At 41.5% G+C, this 22,273-nt stretch overlaps 1 protein-coding gene across 1 annotated transcript; it reads right to left on the bottom strand.

Moving 5' to 3' along the window:
* Positions 1-2,385: 2,385 nt before the first annotated feature.
* LOC139423802 (solute carrier family 2, facilitated glucose transporter member 9-like) lies at positions 2,386-21,015 on the bottom strand. Its single transcript, XM_071175435.1, has 12 exons — positions 20,937-21,015; positions 16,876-16,974; positions 12,376-12,536; positions 10,830-10,954; positions 9,893-10,038; positions 8,345-8,477; positions 7,889-8,076; positions 6,278-6,388; positions 5,136-5,237; positions 4,759-4,819; positions 2,990-3,117; positions 2,386-2,637 (listed from the first exon to the last, which is right to left on the bottom strand). Exons 1-12 carry the CDS (start codon positions 20,979-20,981, stop codon positions 2,386-2,388), a joined length of 1,551 nt encoding a protein of 516 aa, XP_071031536.1. The 5' UTR covers positions 20,982-21,015.
* Between the last annotated feature and the right edge of the window lie 1,258 nt (positions 21,016-22,273).

The following is a 22,273-nucleotide window of genomic DNA, read 5'->3' as shown; positions in this document are numbered from 1 at the left end:
ACAGATGCACAATCGAGAGCATCCTGGCGGGCTGTATCACCGCCTGGTACGGCAACTGCTCCGCCCTCAACCGTAAGGCTCTCCAGAGGGTAGTGAGGTCTGCACAACGCATCACCGGGGGCAAACTACCTGCCCTCCAGGACACCTACACCACCCGATGTCACAGGAAGGCCATAAAGATCATCAAGGACATCAACCACCCGAGCCACTGCCTGTTCACCCCGCTATCATCCAGAAGGCGAGGTCAGTACAGGTGCATCAAAGCTGGGACCGAGAGACTGAAAAACAGCTTCTATCTCAAGGCTATCAGACTGTTAAACAGCCACCACTAACATTGAGTGGCTGCTGCCAACACACTGACACTGACTCAACTCCAGCCACTTTAATAATGGGAATTGATGGGAAATGATGTAAATATATCACTAGCCACTTTAAACAATGCTACCTTATATAATGTTACTTACCCTACATTATTCATCTCATAGGCATACGTATATACTGTACTCTATATCATCGACTGTATCCTTATGTAATACATGTATCACTAGCCACTTTAACTATGCCACTTTGTTTACATACTCATCTCATATGTATATACTGTACTCGATACAATCTACTGTATCTGCCTATGCTGCTCTGTACCATCACTCATTCATATATCCTTATGTACATATTCTTTATCCCCTCACACTGTGTACAAGACAGTAGTTTTGGAATTGTTAGTTAGATTACTTGTTGGTTATTACTGCATTGTCGGAACTAGAAGCACAAGCATTTCGCTACACTCGCATTAACATCTGCTAACCATGTGTATGTGACAAATAAAATTTGATTTGATTTGATTTGATTCATATCATGATACTGTTGCTGTGTCAATAAATAAATACATTCTCTCTATACTGTACATTGTAGGAAAAGGTTTTCAGCCAGATTGAGAAAAGAAGACTTTCAGCGTGATTCACGGAGAGAGAGGCACGTGTAACTGAGAGGAGAGGGAAACCTAATGGTTGTAGATGTGCTGACTTCCAAACAGTACATAGAGTCAATGTAGGTTACTGTACAACTGGTGACAATAAATGTTACATTTTGGAACAGTATGGAGATAACATTTCTGACAGAAATCTTTCAATTTACATAGATATGGACATATATGAACTAAACTTAAGACCCCATTGACAACATTTTAAAACACCACCACACATCTCACACACTATCCTAGAGCTCTTACATTAGGGGTTTTGGAGACTGACACAAGTGTCTGTAAACCATGAACACAGATTCAGAAGAAATACTGAACAATGAACCGAAACAGATGATTTTTTTTCTTTGTCTGCACTAACTGGGCAGGGAAAAGCCAAGTCCACCACATTACTTTCACCTACTCTGTCCCACTGGGCAAAAACTGGTTGAATCAAAGTTGTTTCCACTTCATTTCAACAAACACATTCAGTGTGATGACGTTGAATCAATGTGGGAAACAAATTGGATTTTCAAAAAGGGAATTTGAGCTTTTTAAAATGTTTATCTGACTTTTAACCTAAAGCCAGTGTCATGGTGACATTTTATGTTGATTTCACATTGACTTCACGTTAGTTGACGACTCAACCAAATGGAAGTCAAAAATAGACGTTTAACTGTGTCTGTGTCCAGTGGAGTGTTTTCAGATCAGTACAGATGAAGAGACACTTTAAGACTACTGACGTCTGTGCCCAGTGGGGTGTTTTCAGATCAGTACAGATGAAGAGACACTTTAAGACTACTGACGTCTGTGCCCAGTGGGGTGTTTTCAGATCAGTACAGATGAAGAAACACTTTAAGACTACTGACGTCTGTGCCCAGTGGGGTGTTTTCAGATCAGTACAGATGAAGAGACACTTTAAGACTACTGACGTCTGTGCCCAGTGGGGTGTTTTCAGATCAGTACAGATGAAGAGACACTTTAAGACTACTGACGTCTATGCCCAGTGGGGTGTTTTCAGATCAGTACAGATGAAGAGACACTTTAAGACTACTGACGTCTGTGCCCAGTGGGGTGTTTTCAGATCAGTACAGATGAAGAGACACTTTAAGACTACTGACGTCTGTGCCCAGTCGGGTGTTTTCAGATCAGTACAGATGAAGAGACACTTTAAGACTACTGACGTCTGTGCCCAGTGGGGTGTTTTCAGATCAGTACAGATGAAGAGACACTTTAAGACTACTGACGTCTGTGCCCAGTCGGGTGTTTTCAGATCAGTACAGATGAAGAGACACTTTAAGACTACTGACGTCTGTGCCCAGTCGGGTGTTTTCAGATCAGTACAGATGAAGAGAAGAGATACTTTTAGACTACTGACGTCTCTATCACTCTCTCTCTCTTTCTCTCTCTCTCTCTCTCTCTCCCCTCTACTTCTTCTTCTCTATCACGTCGTACTCCAGGACGACGGCACCATAGCCGTTCGTCTTGGCCAGTTGGGGGTTGTTAGCGACGGCCAGTTCGCTGCTCTCCTCCTCCAGCATGCCGTTCCTGGCCGCGAACATCTGGCTGATCTCCACAAATGTCTTGTTCTTGGTCTCGGGGACGATGAAGAAGACGTAGGCCGCCACTGCCGTGCACACGCCAAAGAACACCAGGTAGCAGTAGGCCCCTGCCGACATCTGGGGGGGGTGGAGAAAGAGTTGTTTGTTGAATGAATTGAATGGATTATTAGGGGGAACAGTAACAGAACACGATGCGCATTGGATCTTCAGACGATGACACTTATTTAATTCAAACATTTGCTAATATACTACTGCTATACTTCTACTATACTACCAATATACTGCTGGTATACTACCACTATACTACTACTACTATACTACTGCTTTACTACTACAGATGAGTTCGAGTGGAGTTTGAGGGAATAGGGAGCTGGATCGAGAGCTGTCGTGAAAAAGGCACGACTAAAATGCCAACATGCAGCAGGAAAAAACGTAAGTACAAGGGTAATTATAGGCCAGTAGTTCTGACCTGTAGGAAGGGGAAGACAAAGCCGATGGTGAAGTTGGACAGCCAGTTGAGGCATCCAGCCACGGTGTAGGCAGCCGGACGATGGGACTGTTTAAACAGCTCTGCTGTTATCAGGAAGGGCACTCCAGCTACACAGGGACAGAGACACAGACGGCCAACCCAACTCGGATAATTATTTCCACTAACAGGTCTTTTGACCAATCAGATCAACTCTGAAAAAGATCTGATGTGAAAAGATCTGATGTGATTGGCCAAAAGAACAATTAGTGGAATGAATATCAGAATGTGTGAACACAGCCATAGTCTACAAAAAATATACTTTTCAAGCCGTGATAGAATCACATCATGGAATACTAGTTATAGTCACGTGAAGTTGGGCAGACTACCAAACCGCTGATACTGATAACAGCAAGACTTTAGAGTAAGGATAGTACATTGGGGGTTGAAACCACCATTATATTCCCTCGGTGTAAGACAGATGTATGATCTTAATTTGATCCGTATTGTCACAGCCAAATAATCCTGCAGCAACAGGATTTTAACATTTAGTCCATTATATTGCCTGATTGGTGGTTAGGCTATTAGCTGGCCAAAAAGGCTACATGAAAAGTACAATATTGAAAACATAACCATGTGTTAGTGTGGGTTTTCAGTGAACTTACGTAAATCACCAAGCTCATCTGAAAATTCTCAGCAACAAAGGAGTGATCAAATTAAGGTCCTACGTCTGTATCACAATATGTTAACTCTATAATATGTAGAATCTATAGACGGTTTCATTGCTCCATAATATCTAATTCATCATGGTTAGAAATGAGAGATATTATGAATGAGGAATGATACATTAGTAAAAGCCTAATGATGAACCTGTCAAGTTAAGTCCTCATTATTTGAGCATGATAATGACATGGGGAGAAGGCTTGATAATATAGTCAATAAGTAGGGCTCTGCAATTTGTCTACATCTGCAGTACAGTGAGCTCCTTCACATTGTTTATGGGGGTTTTTGTCTCAAGGAGGCATATTCATCACACACACACACACACACACACACACCAAAATATTCATTATGAACAATGAGCCATTGAAAATCTAATTGTGGCAAACAGAAAATCCTCATCTGAGCTTGATGTATGGATTTTGGCTGCTTGACGGATTACATTTAAACTGGTGTTGGTCTAATTCATCAGGCTTATAGCCACCATCAACATTCTAATAAACTGTTGCGTTCAGCCGACGAGCCCCAAACAAATGGGTGTAAGAATGGATGTTCCTGTTACCGTGGCAGTTATGATATCCTCATTTAGTGGATTAATGAAATACAATAGAGTAGCTATTTATGTTGGCTGCCTTTCCAAGAGCACTTCTATATTCCACCACCAGAGAGCAGTGTTTCCTAGTTAGAAAATAACAGGCTGTGTCTATTGGATAAAGTGGAACGTTCAAAGTGCTATAGGTTTCCTAGAGGTTAAGAGTACTGGGTCAGTAACTGAAATGTTGCTGGTTCGAATCCCTGAGCCAACTTGGTGAAAAATCTGTTGATGTGCCCTTGAGCAAGACACTTAACCATAGTTTCTCCGGATAACAGAATCAGCTAAATAACTGAAATGTACTTCTTGGAGTAGCATTATAGCCCCTTGTGCTAAAAGAGGAAGTACCCACTCTTCTATAGAGCGAGATATACATCCTGAGTATAGAACCTTGTTTTGAAGGAGAGAAACAGAGATAAACAAACAAGCAGACCACCAGGGTGGATGGTGGATGTCTTACCTGGTCCTATACAGAAGCCAGCGATGATCCCCACCACACAGGCAACACTGATGTAGTGGGACTTAATGGGCATTGAATGGAAGCATAGGACAGTCATTATCAGAGACCATAGGACAGTCATCACATTACAAATAATAATAGACTGACTGGTTACTGATTGTACTCATTAAAGAAACAGTCAAAGACACAGAGACAGTAACTATCAACAAAGAGAGTCTGCACGATTCAGACTAATAGTAATGAAGATGGCATTGTTCTTCTATAAACTGACCTGAAATCAGATTCTCTCTTTTCACAGAAAATGCAGAATTCCAGGTCTGGTGAACTGATCCTAGACCTGTGTCTCTAAGGGAAGATTCATGGGTAGATGAACGTACCTGGAACATGAGGGAGAGTGTGATCCCTGCACAGCAAATTCCCATGAAGGTGAATCCACCAATCATCAGAGGTCTTCTGCCCAGCCGTTCAATGGTGAAGCACTGGAGGCGGGACAAAGGAGAACACATTATTTCTATTGGCTGACGACTTAACATGTCAATGTTATGCTTCTGCATGGGAAAAAATGGCAAACTGCTACCCAGAGACTGTATTTCTTGGAATAGCTCAGCACCCAGTATGTCCACTGACCTATATGTCTCTTTAGAAACTGTAGCCATGGGATGCATGCATCCCAAATGACACCCTATTTCCTTTATAGTGCACTACTTTTGACCAGGGCCCAAAGGGGGATATATAGGGAATATAGTGTGCCTGTCACAGCTGATTTCTTTCTCTTCGTCTGAATGCAGCGTGGCAAGTGTCCATAGTAGATTTTAATGAATAAACCGAAACAGTACAAAACAATAAACGAAACGTGAAAAAAACAAAACAGTACCATGTGGTGAAACAAACACAGACACGGAAACAATCACCCACAAAGTACCCACAGAATATGGCTGCCTAAATATGGTTCCCAATCAGAAACAACAATAGACAGCTGCCTCTAATTGAGAACCAATCTAGGCAACCATAGACATACAATATACCTAGAAGGGAAACAGCCCCTTAAACATACAAAAAACCCTAGACAAGACAAAAACACATACATCACCCATGTCACACCCTGACCTAACCAAAATAACAAGGAAAACAAAGAATACTAAGGTCAGGGTGTGACAGTGCCATTTGGGACAGACACGGTCTGAACCAGAGCCGTACTGTATACATAATATACTGTATATAATATACCTGTGGTTTGACTATAGTATCTCAGTGGATATATGCTTAACAGTTCCTAAGGAACAGCCTTATAGCTAAAGTACAGGCTTGTCCAAAAGGAGTGTTGAAGTGAGTATTACCACCAGCTACCAGACAATAATAACAACACCTGAGACTAGAGTAGGCTAGCTAATGTTAGCCTGGTTAAACCAGTCTGAATGCTTCACTCACCTATGAGAGCAGCTTTCAGTCTGGTGAACCAGGCTAAGCTAGCATGCTCAGCTGTTGTGCTCACACAGTAATCCAATGACAGCTTGCTTACCCCTACGCATCCAGCGATAACCTCGATGGCTCCGGTTCCAACCGTGGTGTACTGGATCTGAGGGACTGGGATACCTGCGTTCTCAAAGATGGTGTTGGTATAGAACCAGATCTGAAGAGAGAGAGTTGTAAGATCAGTAGCTGAACTGTGAGTAGTGAATATGTACATTGTGGAATACACATACTGTAGGGCTGCATCTTTGTTGCATTGTTCTTTGAATACTCCATTGTTCAGTGTTCTGGGCTGTACAGCGCTTACATGATCATCATGGACAGCAACATTAGTAACTGAGTGTACATATTAAACATGACCGTCTGTTTAACCTGGCTAAACAAATATGCAACGTTCAGCTAATGGTCATTCTTAAGCTCTTATTCTTCATGGCTGATTCATCATAAATGCTGTCATGACCATCCTAAATCCAATCTGTCAAATCAGATATATTTAATCAATGCTGTGGTCCAACATGTCAACGTTGGCTTATAGTACTCCCAGTGAAATGAATGAATGTCATTATCTCATTCGTCAAACTTCAGTACAACAACACACATCCTCTAATACGGACAAGATCAGGAAAAGTGGATGAAATGCACACATACAGTTGGTTTCATGTAACCATCCATACACATACGTGGATTTTTCCACCCACTCATGGAAATATTTCACATCCACACACTGGTATTTGCCCGTCCCTGTGTAGAATTCTGATTGGACTTCTAGAATTACCAAACAGGAAATGGGTTGCAAAGACCTCCTCGGAATTGTAAAAGGTGGACATTGGGGTTCTTTGATATAACATTAGAGCTGTTGTGATCTGTGTCTGGAACAGCTGCGACAGTAGAAAGCAGTATAGCGTGGCCGTGCTGTGAAATGAGGACCAGCATGAGACCATGTACACGAGTGCTTATCCACATGCTGCTGAAGGGCCAAGGGCCCACGTCACTAGGACCCGTGTGTGTGTGGGGGAATCCATTTGGACTATGAAATAAGGATGTGTGTCTAAGGTGTATTATACAGTAATGAGGACCAGTGTGTGTGTGTGTGTCTAGGGTGTATTGTACAGTAATGAGGACCAGTGTGTGTATGTGTCTAGGGTGTATTGTACAGTAATGAGGACCAGTGTGTGTATGTGTCTAGGGTGTATTGTACAGTAATGAGGACCAGTGTGTGTATGTGTCTAGGGTGTATTGTACAGTAATGAGGACCAGTGTGTGTATGTGTCTAAGGTGTATTGTACAGTAATGAGGACCAGTGTGTGTGTGTCTAGGGTGTATTGTACAGTAATGAGGACCAGTGTGTGTGTGTCTAGGGTGTATTGTACAGTAATGAGGACGAGTGTGTGTGTGTGTGTCTAGGGTGTATTGTACAGTAATGAGGACCAGTGTGTGTGTGTCTAGGGTGTATTGTACAGTAATGAGGACCAGTGTGTGTGTGTCTAGGGTGTATTGTACAGTAATGAGGCATGCCCCTGCTTTGTCACTCAGCACCAGTGGTTCTAAGTGAGGCTGTAACATATAGGGGTGGTGGTGATAGGTGTATCCACACACGCAGGGAAACACACTCTCCTGCATGTATGCATGAATGTATGGACAAACACACACACTGACCCACCGCGTCAATACCGGACAGCTGCATGCCGATATTGACCACCACTATAGTGATGACCTGCCAGCGGACGCTCCGGTCCTTCAGCAGACCGATGACCGACACGGTCTGGACCGAGGACATGGACCGCTGCTCCTCCTGCATCTCCTCGATCTCTGCCTGGATGTTCACTTTGGACCGGTACCACTTCAGAGCTGGGCAGAGAATTTCACTTTACTCGACTGGTGAGTACAGCACAGCTAGGGTTGTATACAGTATGGACAGTATTGAAATACTAGTCTTTGTTGTATTGGTCTGTGGTCACAGCTTTCCCCCCAAAAAATTAACAAACAGAAAATCTGCATCTCTTCATATAATACTCCTTACAATAGCAATTCAGGTCTTTTACAGTCTACTCTACATACCAAGAAAAGAAAGAAAGAACTATCAACTCTATCTTCCTAATGGATGGAGCCTCCTCACCTGTGATGGTGGCGTGGACATTCCTCTTCTCTATGAGCAGGTACCGCGGGCTCTCTGGGAACCATGGCAACAGCATCAGCTGGAACATGGTGGGGATCACCACCAGAGACAGGAAGAGGGGCCAGTGCTCTTCCTGTTGAGGGGTTAGAGGCCAAAGGATGTAGGGTCAGAAAGAGGTCAATATGAGTTTCTTTTAAAAAATGATATAACAAAGTTTGAAGGAAGGTAGGAATTCTCTGGTATAAAAAGCAGCCAAATCGTCTGCTGAATGGAGATGATCGTAAAAGATGAGTCTACCACGTGGGTCGATACTATTGACTGATCTGATTACTGTAGAACTGGGACACACTGCAGATGTAATCAGATCACATTCCTTGATAGTTCCGCCTTGAGAGGAGGATATCATTTCTCCAAAGAAAGGTCTGAAATAAAATGAATGTCACATACTCTTCTCTCATTGCAGTGTACTTTTAATGTACCTCCAATGTTTAGGCTTCACCAGCACGTCACAGGGTGAGTTTATTCTATTAAACTCTGAGCGGTTGATTTGGGCCCGGTACAGGGCCCGGAAAGTTTTTTTTTGGGGGGGGGGATACTCCTCCCCCCCCCTACCCCCCCCCACATACACCCTGATGGTCAATGTAAAGCAATGAATTTCTCTCTCTATCCACATTACCTTGTATGCATCCTCCACATGCATCCTTAAACTCTCACTCGTTTACAATAGAAAATACGTTTGAAGTTTCTTCACTTGTTTGTGTCTTATCTTGGATTGCTATGGTAATTTTAAGATGTCAGATTTGAAAATCCGTTCAGCCATTTTGGAACAGTGACTCACTACCGGCACCAGACGCAACTGGTTTCATGTGGCCATGAGACGTCATGTGTTCGCGTATCTAGTGCACGAACTAGGAATCAGACAGCGAATATATTTACGTCAATGGATAGGTAGAGACTTCATCTTTCTCTTCACATGCATATAAATCCTGTAATACGAAGAATTAAGGCATGGAACTTTGCACAAGCCCTACGCTTTTAAAATGGCGGTGTTCCTATGGAAATGTGTCCATGTTAAGAGTGCCACCATTACTTAAAATATATACATATTTTTGGGGAACAGAAATTGGTGACATATTTTATTTCAAACCTAGACTGTAAAAGGTCTTATTCCCCATCCCCCCCTCTGTGAAGAGAAAAACAACAACAAAATAAACTGTACATTTCAAGGGGTTTAGGCCTGCTGTATCTCAGGCTCTGTAGTAGTCACATTATTCACCTTTATCCGAATCCCACAGTTATTACCTTTGTAACAGTACTAAGCCTGTGTTTGTAGGACTTATAGTTTGGAAACCGAAATGCACTTTATGAGGGTAGTATACAATATTATGCGGGGCTTAGAAAATGCCACCAGAGGGCGTCAGAGTTTAAAAGGTTATGTTTAATTTGTCTTTAACTCACCAAAAGTTCTTTATCTATTTACGCCAAAGAAAAGACCAACAAAGAAGATGAACTATAAACTAAGATATTAAGGATAAGATTTTACTGCACCTTTCCCAGTAGTTCATGTAGCCCCAGGATCTGAGCGATGAAGACTCCTAGACAGATAAAGATGCTAGGCACGAGGCCTAGGAACCCACGTAGATTCTTAGGTGCTATCTCCCCAAGATACATTGGCACCACACTCAGGGAGATACCTGGAGGGGGGGGGTATGGACATTACACAGATCAGATTCAGCATTAGCAGCTAACCTTACAGCTAACATTGTTGCTGATAAGAGCTGATAATGTGTTATCAGCAACAGAAAGAAAACCTGATTCATTCAGATAAGTAAAACACTACACACAGAAATGCATATATCAAATGTATTTATTTAAAGCCCTTTTTTCATCAGCAGAAACCAAGCCTAAAATTCCAAACAGCAAGCAATGCAGATGTAGAAGCACAGTGGCTAGGAAAAACTCCCTGGCAGGAACCTAGGAAGAAACCTAGAGAGGAACCAGGCTATGAGGGGTGGCCAGTCCTCTTCTGGCTGTGCTGGATGGAGATTATAAGAGTACATGGCCATTAAGTCTAGATCATTCTTCAAGATGTTCCAACGTTCATAGATGACCACCAGGGTCACTAATAATAATCACAGTGGTTATAGAGGGTGCAACAGATCAGCACCTCAGGAGTAAATGTCAGTTGGCTTCTCATAGCCGAGCAGAGAGAGAGAGAGAGAGAGAGAGAGAGAGAGAGAGAGAGAGAGAGAGAGAGAGAGATTTACATACACCTTAGCCAAATACATTTAAACTCAGTTTTTCACAATTCCTGACATTTAATCCTAGTAAAAATGAGAGAGAGAGTACTTGCGTCAGGTGTCAAGTTACACACAGTATGTGTTATGAATGCCTTATTTACCCCCTCAAATAGTGTTTCCTAATCCTTACTCAACATGTTAAGGATGGTAGGACATAATGGTATTATTCTCTGTTACTGGATTACCTGAGTGTACCCCTGTGATGAAGCGTCCAACAATGATCATCTCTGGAGAGCCGAAGGTCCTGCTGAAGCCCATGAAGGCTCCAGCTATAAACACCAGGCATGTGATTCTCACCAGGGTGCCTTTCCTGTAGACAGCAGAACAATCCGTCTGAGAAATCTTCTACAAACCTTTAACAAACCATTGGCTTCAACATACTGGAAGTCCAATATCCGCAAACACCCGGTTTAAATGTAAGACTTCCGTAACACGAAGAGATGTAGCCTAAGTATGCCTAAGTATGTCAAAGTACGTCTAAATGTCGGAATGATTTCCAACATATATAATTTTCCGCAGAGTAAATCTATAGTTTTAGATGTTTGACCAGTTTTCCATTGACTTCTCTTTTCCTTTCCCCATTTTTGCAAAAATATTAATCAAAATCCAGTTCTCAGTGGAGGATCTCTCGAACACCTTGGCATTTTCTTTGATGCAGCACATCATTGACATTACAGTGCCTGTAGAAATTCTACACACCTTGAACTTTTTTCATATCCTGCTGCCATAAAATGAAATCTAAAAAGGAATTCAATTTGATTTATTGTCATACACATCTAAACAACTTACTCCACATTTTCAAAGCCAAAGAAAGTTCTAGAACATTTTCCAAATGAGGAAAATATTAAATATCATAAATGGATAAGTCTCCACCATCCCTGAGGTAATACTTGGTGGAAGGACCTTTGGCAGCCATTGCAGCTGTGAATCATTTTCATTAAGATTCTACCAACTTTTCACAAGTCTTAGGACAACATGAAAATCAGAGACAAGGTTTGAATATTGCTGCCCATCAATGATTCCCAACCAAATTTAATCAGCTTGAGCAATTTTGACCAAAAACAATGAATATACAGTATGTTCTCCTTATAGTTGTGCAAAGTTGACAGAATCTTATTCCAAATGATTCACGGCTGTAATGGCTGCCAAAGGTGCTTCCACCAAGTATTACCTCAGGGGGGTAGAGACTTATCCATTTATGAGTGTTCTATACATTTTTTCCAATTTGAAAATGTGGAGTAGGTTGTGTAGATCTGTAGGAAAAACATATACATTTGAATCCCTTTTTAGATAGAATTTTAAGGCAGCAAAATGTGAAAAAAGTTCAAGGGGGTGTAGACATTGACAGGCACTTGCACCAACAAGAGTGGTCACAGACGAATGTGACCGTCATTGAGTTATTTACTGATCAGTCAATGACGTTATGTTAATGACGTCTACATATCCTGGTTCAAGCATTCATGACACTACCCTGAAGAAGGCACAGTGATGCCGCAATGTTGGTGTTTTTTTTTTTTAAAACAAATAAATGACTGGGAGGTTATACATATTGACTGTTCAACTCTCTTTATTTTCATAGCTTACAGTTTAACAGTTTATTTTCTGTTAGTCAGAACCTCTACACTAAATCATTTTCTCTGTGTGTGCGCCAGCTCATGCTTTTTATCATGTCAATGGCGTATGTCAATTATGGCTGGAGGGGCAAGTCTAAGACTTGGGGCTAAGTCTTACCTTCCAAATCTGGTGACTAGTATGCCCACCGTGAGGCTGCCCACCATGCCCCCGATGGCAAACACAGACACGGTGACAGAGTAGAACAACGTAAGAGTCTTGTCGTCCAGACCCGTCCCGTTCCTTGCTACCATCGTCTGGTTATAGAATGCCTTGATGTACTGGGAGAGGAGGAAGCGAGGGAGGAAGAGTCAAACATACCGTAGATACTAGCTAGAAGCAGACACCATCTAGATTGCTAGAAGCAGACACCATCTAGATTGCTAGAAGCAGACCCCAATTTTATTGGTCACATACACATGGTTAGCAGATGTTAATGCGAGTGTAGCGAGATGCTTGTGCTTCTAGTTCCGACAGTGCAGTAATATCTAACAAGTAATGTAACAATTCCCCAACAACTACCTAATACACACAAATCTAAAGGAATGAATGAGAATATGTACATATAAGTATATGGATGAGCGATGTCCGAACGGCATAGGCAAGGTGCAATAGATGGTACAAAATTCAGTACATACATGTGATATGAGTAATGTAAGATATGTAAACATTATTAAAGTGGCGTTATTTAGAGTGACATTGTTTAAAGTGACTAGTGATCCATGTATTAAAGTGGCCAGTGATTGGGTCTCAATGTAGGCAGCAGCCTCTCTGAGTTAGTGATTGCTGTTTAGCAGTCTGATGGCCTTGAGATAGACTGAAAATCAACTTCTATGTACTGAGGAAGGCGAGGAGAAGGAGAAAGGGAAGAATGTAGATAAGGAAGTCATATCAAGACAATAGAGTCTAGAAGTGATGGGATCAACAGACAATACCCAGGCCTATATTTTCAAACTATTTACATGTGTGTCTTTTGGCATCGTTACATTTGTCTGTAGCGTTTTCGTTCCCTTTTAAGAGAGATTATGAAGGAAAATCTATTTTCACTCAATTTCAGTGCAGGCACATACAGTGCATTCGTAAAGTATTCAGACCCCTTCATTTTTTCCACATTTTGTTATGATACAGCACCACAAAAGACTCGAGGGTGTAATCGCTGCCAAAGGTTCTTCAACAACTTCCTGAGTAAAGGGTCTGAATACTCATGTAAATAAGGTATTTCTGTTTTTTATTTTTTAATACATTTCTAAAAAACAGTTTTTGCTTTGTCACGACGGGGTATTGTGTGTAGATTGATGAGAATTTGTATTTATTTAATCAATTTTAGAATAAGGTTGTAACGTAACAAAATGTGGAAAAAGCCAAGCAGTCTGAATACTCTCCGAATCCACTGTACTCCTGGCTATGCACCTCCTTTCCTGTCCTCTTTTTCTAATACTGGCCTCTCTCCTTCTCTAATTACATTATTGTCTCTGAATCAGCGTGGTGTTACTATTATGTAATTAATTCATCTTAGCTCTGCCTCTCCCTAGCCTTAGCTGAAACAGAGCAGCAAAATACAACTTTCTCAGTGGAAGAGACAGACTTGGTTCAAATACTATTGGAAATCATTTGAAACATGTAAGCTGGGCTTGATTGAGCTTGCCTGGCACAATTTAACCAATAGAATAGTTGCAAAAGTGCTAAACTCACTCATCCGACAATCCGGGCAGACTAAAACAAGCGGGCAAAGTATTTGAAAGATTTCAAATCATATTTGAACCCAGGTCTGTGAACCCAGGTCTGTGAATAGACACCACAGTCTCGTGACAACCCATTTGGCAGGAAGGAGGGTCATTGATGGCCCTGATTCCCCACGTGACTTCCACAATAATGCCAAAAGATTGCCACTGATTTGTTGGTGAAGTGTGGGACAGTTCTTCTGCTTGTTTTCCAGATGTGAAAGGCAAGGTTGTGTTTTGAAGCCAGGACAATAAAAGGAGGGAACCAACAATTGGAGCAAGGGATTGTGTGACAGGGATGTAATCGATAAACATTCCGAAAATGGTTGTAAGAAGAGGGCGTGGACAGATTTGACAATGGGATTGAAATGAAAAACATTGCAATATCTATCACTAAAGAAAACAACCCTGTCATCATCATCATCCTCATCATCAACCACAAGAACAGTAACATCAGGTATCCATGAGATAGGGAGGTGATAGCATTTTCACTCATTTTACCATGCAACAATGCATCATGTATGGCCTGATTTGCCCAAGTGTCTGTGGGTTAGAGATGAGTATGATGTGTCTCTTCTTTAACGCCCAGGAAGCTCCGATTCAAACTCCCATTAGTCAGCTCTGCAAGCGGCCACCGGTGGGTTGCCTAGCGGTTCGAGCATTGGGCCAGTAACCAAAAGGTCGCTGGTTCTAATACCTGAGCCGAAAAGGTGAAAATCTACTATGGCTGACTCTGAAAAAAAAATAAAAAATAAATAAATAAATAGTAATAAATCACTGCACCTATCCGGTGTGGAACAAAAAAACGTTCTTTTTTTTAACCTCTTGAGTGTAGGGGGCAGTATTTTGATGTTTGGATGAAAAACATACCCAAATGAAACTGCCTATTTCTCAGGCCCAGAATCTAGAATATGCATATAATTGTCAGATTAGGATAGAAAACACCCTAAAGTTTCCAAAACTGTCCAAATATTGTCTGTGAGTATAACAGAACTGATATTGCAAGCAAAAACCGGAGGAAAATCCATCCAGGAAGTGCTGTTTTTCCTGAAAGCTCTCTGTTCCATTGCATGCCTTTCCTCCATTTAAAGGGATATCAACCAGATTCCTTTTCCTATGGCTTCCACATGGTGTTAACAGTTTTAAGACATAGTTTCAGGCTTTTATTTTGAAACATGAGCGAGAAAGATCACATCACGTCATTGGATGGCTGGGTGCCAGCAGCGTTTTGCATGCGCCAACAGAGTGGAGCAGACATATTCGCTCTCTCTCCTATTGAAGAAGCTACAGTCCGGTTGAAATATTATCGATTATATATTGTAAAAAACTTGAGGATTGATTATAAAAAACGTTTGACATGTTTCTACGAACTTTACAGATACTATTTGGAATTTTCGTCAGCCCCGTCGTGACCGCTCGAGCCTGTGGATTTCTGAACATAACGTGCCAACAATTGTATTTTGGATATAAAAATTATCTTTATGGATCATTTATTGTGTAACTGGGAGTCTCGTGAGTGCAAGCATCCGAAGATCAAAGGTAAGCAATTCATTTTATTGCTTTTCTGACCAATCTACTATGCTGCTAGCTGTTTGTAATGTTTTGTCTGCTGGGAGAGATGTCCTTACATAAACGCTTGGTATGCTTTCGCCGAAAAGCTTTTTAAAAATCTGACACGCCATGTAGATTAACAACCAGCTAAGCTGTGTTTTGCTATATTGCACTTGTGATTTCATGAAAATTAAATATTTGTAGTAATTTAATTTGAATTTGGCGCTCTGCAATTCAGCAGATGTTGACGAAAATGATCCGGCTAACGGGATGGGTGCATCATTAATGTACATGCAACCGAAAAAAATGCCTATTCGGTACCTCCAATGCAAATCACTTATTTATGCGATGCAGAAGACAGCTGAATACATTGGAGGAAAATGTTGCTTGTACCTTTTCACTTAGACATTCTCTTGTTTTTCTAACATACTGGCCGTTACGGAGGACATTAAAATAGTTGCTCAGCGAAACACCATATTTGACAACAAACGTATTTTGACAGCATAGCGCTTCCAGAGTCTAATGGGAGTTAGACAGGAGACACGGCATACTCATCATCGTCATCTCTAACCCAGAGACACTGGGCTGATTCAACTTCAGACACCAATAGTCGCTGTGGAAATGTGTGATTATATTGTCTATGGAAGTGTACGTCAATGGCCATTGTGTGTTATGTTTTTATCACACCATTTTGTCTCCATTGGACAAATCAATTTAGCTTATATGATCTCTATCCAAGTCTAAGATGGAAACGCTCTGCAGTAGCAGGCCTTACAACGTCAACCGTTCCCCATTGTGGAAATAACACAGTCTAATGTGAGGCTGACTGAATTGACACAGTTCACACTGAACCGGTTCAACCATCCGGGTCAACACAAATCTACCACAACCAGGATATCAGGGGACAAGACTCATGGATCGGCTCACGGGTGAAGTTTCCCCTGGGTACAGACGTAGGATCAGCTTCCCCTCCCCTAATGTAAACGTTAACCAATAGTGGGGGAAATGCAAAATGACCCCAGATCAGCAATTTCACACTACTCCCATGACTCTAGATGCGAGGAGAGTAGTAACATGGCGTGAACAGAATACTCATGGTGGTAAACCTATACAATACATATGGTGTCTTAGTGGAATATAACATAGGAGCTACACAAACTAACTACAGTACATATGTACTTATAAAAAGGATTGGTTCGGTCATGGAGTCTGTATATTCACAATAGGCCTATTCCTGTTGACTGTATGTATCTCACTGAATTGGTATATTTCCCTGTTCACAACCATTTCAGTGTATGTAGGCCTGCAGTGTCTTACTGCATAGAGATGTTACTGTGGTGCCTCCTACCTCTGCAGGAGAGTTGACCACGGCCAGGTTGTAGCCATAGAGCATGGAGCTACCGAACGAGGCCAGGAAAGCCACGGCCAGCAGCGACTTGGTGAGAGACTAGAGGAAGGAAAAGATGACAACATTAGGAGATGTTGTACAGGTGTAGGGTCTTCATTTGATCATCCTGTTGCTCCAGGATTATTTTCCTGCTGTGAGAAACTGGTCAAATTAAGATCCTACACCTGTAGGAAGTAGGAACACTGTAAAACCTGATGAGAAACATTCAAGACATCTGATAACATTTGGATACTTTTATCATACAATATGATCAGGGCCCTATGTTTTTTCTGAGCACATATACTGACCAGGAAAACCCCTAGGCCCTGGTTTCAGGTTATTAGGTCAAATTGAGCCCTAGTTAGTTTATCAGGTAAAACCTAGCCCTGATTACAGGTAAAAACCTAGCCCTGATTACAGGTAAAAACCTAGCCCTGATTACAGGTAAAAACCTAGCCCTGATTACAGGTAAAAACCTAGCCCTGATTACAGGTAAAAACCTAGCCCTGATTACAGGTAAAAACCTAGCCCTGATTACAGGTTATCAGGTAAAACTCAGGGTCCTAAATACATTTCGAAAAAAGGGATCCAAAAGGATGATTTGGCTGTCCCAATAGGATAACCCTTTTTTGGTTCCAGGTAGAACCCTTTTGGGTTCCATGTAGACCCCTCTGTGGAAAGGGTCCTACATGGAGCCCAAAAGGGTTCTACCTGGAACCAAAAGGGGTTTTCCAAAGGGTTCTCCAATGGGGACAGCAGAATAAGCATTTTAGGTTCTAGATAGATATATTGGTCAGAAATTGTGCTATGATCGTTTCATTAATGGAGTCGTGTGGTGTAGGCCTAAGTGTTGGAGAGAACAGTACAAACTGTGACAATAAATACTACGAAAACAGGTCATTGGGTATTTCAATGGAAAACATACATAACCATAGTTCATTGTGCTTAATGATGATTTAAAATCAACCTGTCAACATAACAGCTTTCTGTGATGTACAGAACCAGTTTTCGTAGGGAAGCTGACCTGAATGTAGCTACACTTCAACACTTACAGTATAGTATTATTGATATTATGAGCATTAAACTGTAGGTTACATGTCAGAGATCAGTTCTGGATAAACATTTCTGCAACGCAAGACATTATTAAGTGAAGTATACAACTTTTACTACGCTACTTTAACAACAACAACCGCTGCCACAAAACCTTGTGCCTTGTGACAGACTTGTGACAAATCGAGTAGCTGGCTGGCATGCAAGATTTGGGTGCCGAGATTAGTGCCACTATAGAATGACAGCATAGTGTATAAGGATGTCAGAGTCCGAAATGGTTCATTTCAATTCTTCTGTCTGTGGCCGGATTAGTATGGAATTATGAGATTAGTACATGATTTTGCATGTACAAGCGTTTAATACATCATAAATAGGGTATGGGTCGGATACTGTCTGGGACAAGGAGAGCTGTACTGTACTGGACCTTGGCCGGACCTGGGTCATGTTCATTGGGCACGAAACAGAAGATAATGGATTGAAAAAGGGAGGGACAACCTGGACTTGCCCAATAAGAATACTTGTTTTCTTTTTAGGTTGAAAAACGTTTTTTATTATTAATCTGTTGCGTGCCTGAATGAATACAGCCCTGGTTAGTCAGCCTGCTGGAACTGGTCCAATCCTCGAATCAGTTGGAAGCTACTCAGCTACCACCTGCCAAACACAGAATTACTGTACACGATTTCATGTGTTAGTTTTTCCCCCAACCTGGTGTAGCAAGAAAAGGCTTGAGGAAAAGTTTTTTTTTAAACACTACAGATAGTTGTAAAAACCATAAACTTGTAGAATTGGTTATGGACAAACTTGACAGTTTAATTTAAAAAAATGTAATCTAAATGTAAAGTTGACAGAAAATCCCTTTACAAGGCCAAACTCTATTCTATTACTCAGAGTGGGACAGAATCAGAGTAGGCTACTATGACCAATAACTACCAGAATCATTGTGTCAGCATACAAGCTAACTACACTAACTTGATTGATGGCCTGCAATGGCTTCTTGATAGCTAGCTATATGGTTGGGAGACTGGGAACCTACTGTAGCTAAAGCCAACTTCATAACATATCTTAGGTGGCTAGTAGTATTACAGAGAAACAACACAAAATTAAAACAAAAAATACAAAACATATTCTAAGGGGGCACGTGCCCCTGTGCCCCTATGGGCATGACGGCTCTGCATATACTGAGACATACTAGGCTAAGTAGAAGTACTGCGTTATTGTATTCCTATGGGTGGTGTAGTCGTCAGGAGCCCTGCCTGAACTTATTCCCCTGTCCAGATGCTGAACTCCAGCACAGCCAGTTTAACTGACACCCCCACTACACAGGGTCAGTAGCTGAGAGAGGATTTAACTACACCCTACTAACCAAACTTAACCAAACCTCATCAGGAGTACAGCAGGAAGCAACAGAAGCTGCCATATTGCTTTTGGGAAAGTCAGCTGTGGAGAGTAGATATGGGGGTGAATGGTTGAGTGGACTGTAGGTATGGGGGTGAATGGCTGAGGGGACTGTAGGTATGGGGGTGAATGGCTGAGTGGACTGTAGGTATGGGGGTGAATGGTTGAGTGGACTGTAGGTATGGGGGTGAATGGCTGAGGGGACTGTAGGTATGGGGGTGAATGGTTGAGTGGACTGTAGGTATGGGGGTGAATGGCTGAGGGGACTGTAGGTATGGGGGTGAATGGTTGAGGGGACTGTAGGTATGGGGGTGAATGGTTGAGTGGACTGTAGGTATGGGGGTGAATGGTTGAGTGGAGAGTAGGTATGGGGGTGAATGGTTGAGGCATAGTACAACAAGAACACATAAGAAGGACAAGAGCTAAAATAATGATCTGGATACGATAGGCTACAACTCCACAGCAGGTGTACAGTAGTAGCCTATAGCATGATTACAAACGCTCAAGATGTACTAATATTTATATTGAGTGAATGAATAGACGAATGTAAACAAAGTACCCAGGGCCATTTTAATAGTTCCGTATAGAGTTCATAGACTCAAAACATCCGGATGTAAATGTATTTACATAGATGAGATATGGAGCTCAATCCAAAACAAAAGCTGTCCTTGTCTAAACTGCCTGTAAAGATTACTCAAACACTTTGGGGCCTCCCACTCACATAGTTGAGGCTTCCTCTATCTTGAGATCAATGTGAAACAAACAGGCAGAGAAGTTAGGGTGAACAATAAAAAGCATAGTGGAGCATGGCTAGCTTAGGGACCTAATTCAATCTTCTTAAAAGGCCAGCGGGAGAGACTAACAGACAACCACACATGAAAATGGCTGAAAAGGGACAATGCAGCATTGTAACATCCAATAGGTCGCTCTAGTCTTCTGACAAGCCTGGATTCAGTGGCTTGTATTGAAGTTCATAAGAGGCTTTAACGATCTTACAAACACATTTGTTTCCATTAAAAGTCTCAGTTACTGGGCATCCTTTTCTGAGTAAAACGTTGAAAAGGTTGCCACTTATAAGCTCAAGTTGCAGCAGTTTAGATGTTCTGAAGCTTTAGCTGGTCTAGATGAGCTGCATTCCTTAGTGAATTGAATGCACTGGCTGAGAGATGAATGCAGAGAGGTTTAAACCAAGCAGCATAATGCACTGTAGGCTACAACAACACATGCACGGTAATGGGTATTGGGCTAGGGTTTGAAGTCCACTACAATAGGCCAACGACGTTGCCATGCTATACATTTTTTTTCAATCTGAAAGTAAGCCATACTTGTAGCCTACCATATATGGCCATAAAAGGGAAATGGCACACATGCTTTTAAAGATCAAAAATATATTGAAAGCCAGTTAGATCTCCAATGTGTAGTGTATCTCATATAGAAATGGAAAAAGTGATACTTGTAGAGAAGGCACAACTGTTAGAAAAGTGATGAAAGAAAATGTAGTCCATTTTTGTATGAAATAAATAGAAATCTAGAGGAATCATCAATAAGCCAATTATTAAAACAGAATCAACACTTACCCCCACACATTTCCCATCTTCTGCTAATAACACTTCCTCTGCCATCTATGAACTCATCAATAAATGCTCCCCTGGGTTTTCAGTGCGGTTTTAAAATAAATTTATGTTTATCCTACAATACTTTTTATACCACAGGCATCTCCATCCATGTTATTTTGGGTGAAAAGAGGCGGGTTTTGATGACTGACATAATTGAGAAGTTGTGAAAGCTTCTGCCCACCAATCCGCGGAGCACAAAGCCTACAGGTCCCTCCCAGTAGCAAACCAACCTCCTCGGTTCTGCTTGACGGACTGCAGGACATCACATGATGTTTGACAGCGTGACTCTCCAAGGCAAAGGCAACTACCATAATGAATTCAATCAGCTTTGCCTCTGGTAATGTGTTGTTAAGAGTCTTCTGAATAAAACCGACTGGAGGTAAGACTCATAAGTGCATTGAAAAAAAGACCTAAAAGGACAACAATGCTTCTTGCTAGTCTAAAGTGTATTATTGTAAAAAAATAAAAATAAAAATCACAAACATTAAAGGCCTACACTCTACAATGTCCTTCACACATTTAGGCTATACGTCATTCTCAAATTGTCATTCAGTAGACACTATGTAACGAGTGTGCTGAGAGTCGGGAAGCAAGTTCAGGGAGTGAGTGTTTTAATTTTAAAAAAGAACCAACGAACACAAACAACGCACCGACATGAAAACAGAGTCAATAACACCTGAGGAAAGAACGAAGGGGAGTGACAGATATAGGGAAGATAATCAATGAGGTGATGCAGTCCAGGTGAGTGTCATGAGGCACAGGTGTGCGAGACGATGGTGACAGGTGTGTGGGATAATCAGCAGCCTGATGACCTAGAGGCCGGAGAGGGAGTATATGTGACAGTGATTCATAAACATTGTAGATAGGCTAGCCTGCTATACATATCACTTTATGTATCAAATTAAATGTTATTGGTCACATACACATATTTAACAGATGTTACTGCGGGTTTAGCGAAATGCTTGTGTTCCTAGCAGTATAGTAGTATATCACAATTCATGTTCAGCACCAGTCAAAAGTTTGGACACATACTCATTGCAGGGTTTTTGTTTATTTTACTATTGTCTACATTGTAGAATAATAGTGAAGACATTCAAACTATGAAAAAACACATATGGAATCATGTAGTAACCAAGAAAGGGCTAAACAAATCAAAATATGTTTTATATTTAAGACTCTTCAAATGGGCCACTCTTTGTCTTGGTGACAGCTTTGCACACTCTTGGCATTCTCTCAACCAGCTTCATGAGGGAGTCACCTGGAATGCGTTTCAATTAACAGGTGTGCCTTCTTAAAAG

The sequence above is a fragment of the Oncorhynchus clarkii genome, chromosome 13 (assembly GCF_045791955.1).
Source record: "Oncorhynchus clarkii lewisi isolate Uvic-CL-2024 chromosome 13, UVic_Ocla_1.0, whole genome shotgun sequence".
Lineage (NCBI taxonomy): Eukaryota > Metazoa > Chordata > Actinopteri > Salmoniformes > Salmonidae > Oncorhynchus > Oncorhynchus clarkii.
Note: the sequence above shows the minus strand (reverse complement) of the source record. Positions and strands in the feature narration are given on the sequence as shown.

Excerpts from the sequence above, each read along its gene's own strand:
- LOC139423802 (XM_071175435.1), bottom strand. The coding sequence starts at position 20,981 with ATGGCAGAGGAAGTGTTATTAGCAGAAGATGGGAAATGTGTGGGG. Across the intron at positions 10,039-10,829 it reads CATCACAGGGGTACACTCAG|GTATCTCCCTGAGTGTGGTG; the intron begins GTAATCCAGTAA and ends CCCCCCCTCCAG. Across the intron at positions 4,820-5,135 it reads CACTCTCCCTCATGTTCCAG|TCCCACTACATCAGTGTTGC; the intron begins GTACGTTCATCT and ends ATGCCCATTAAG.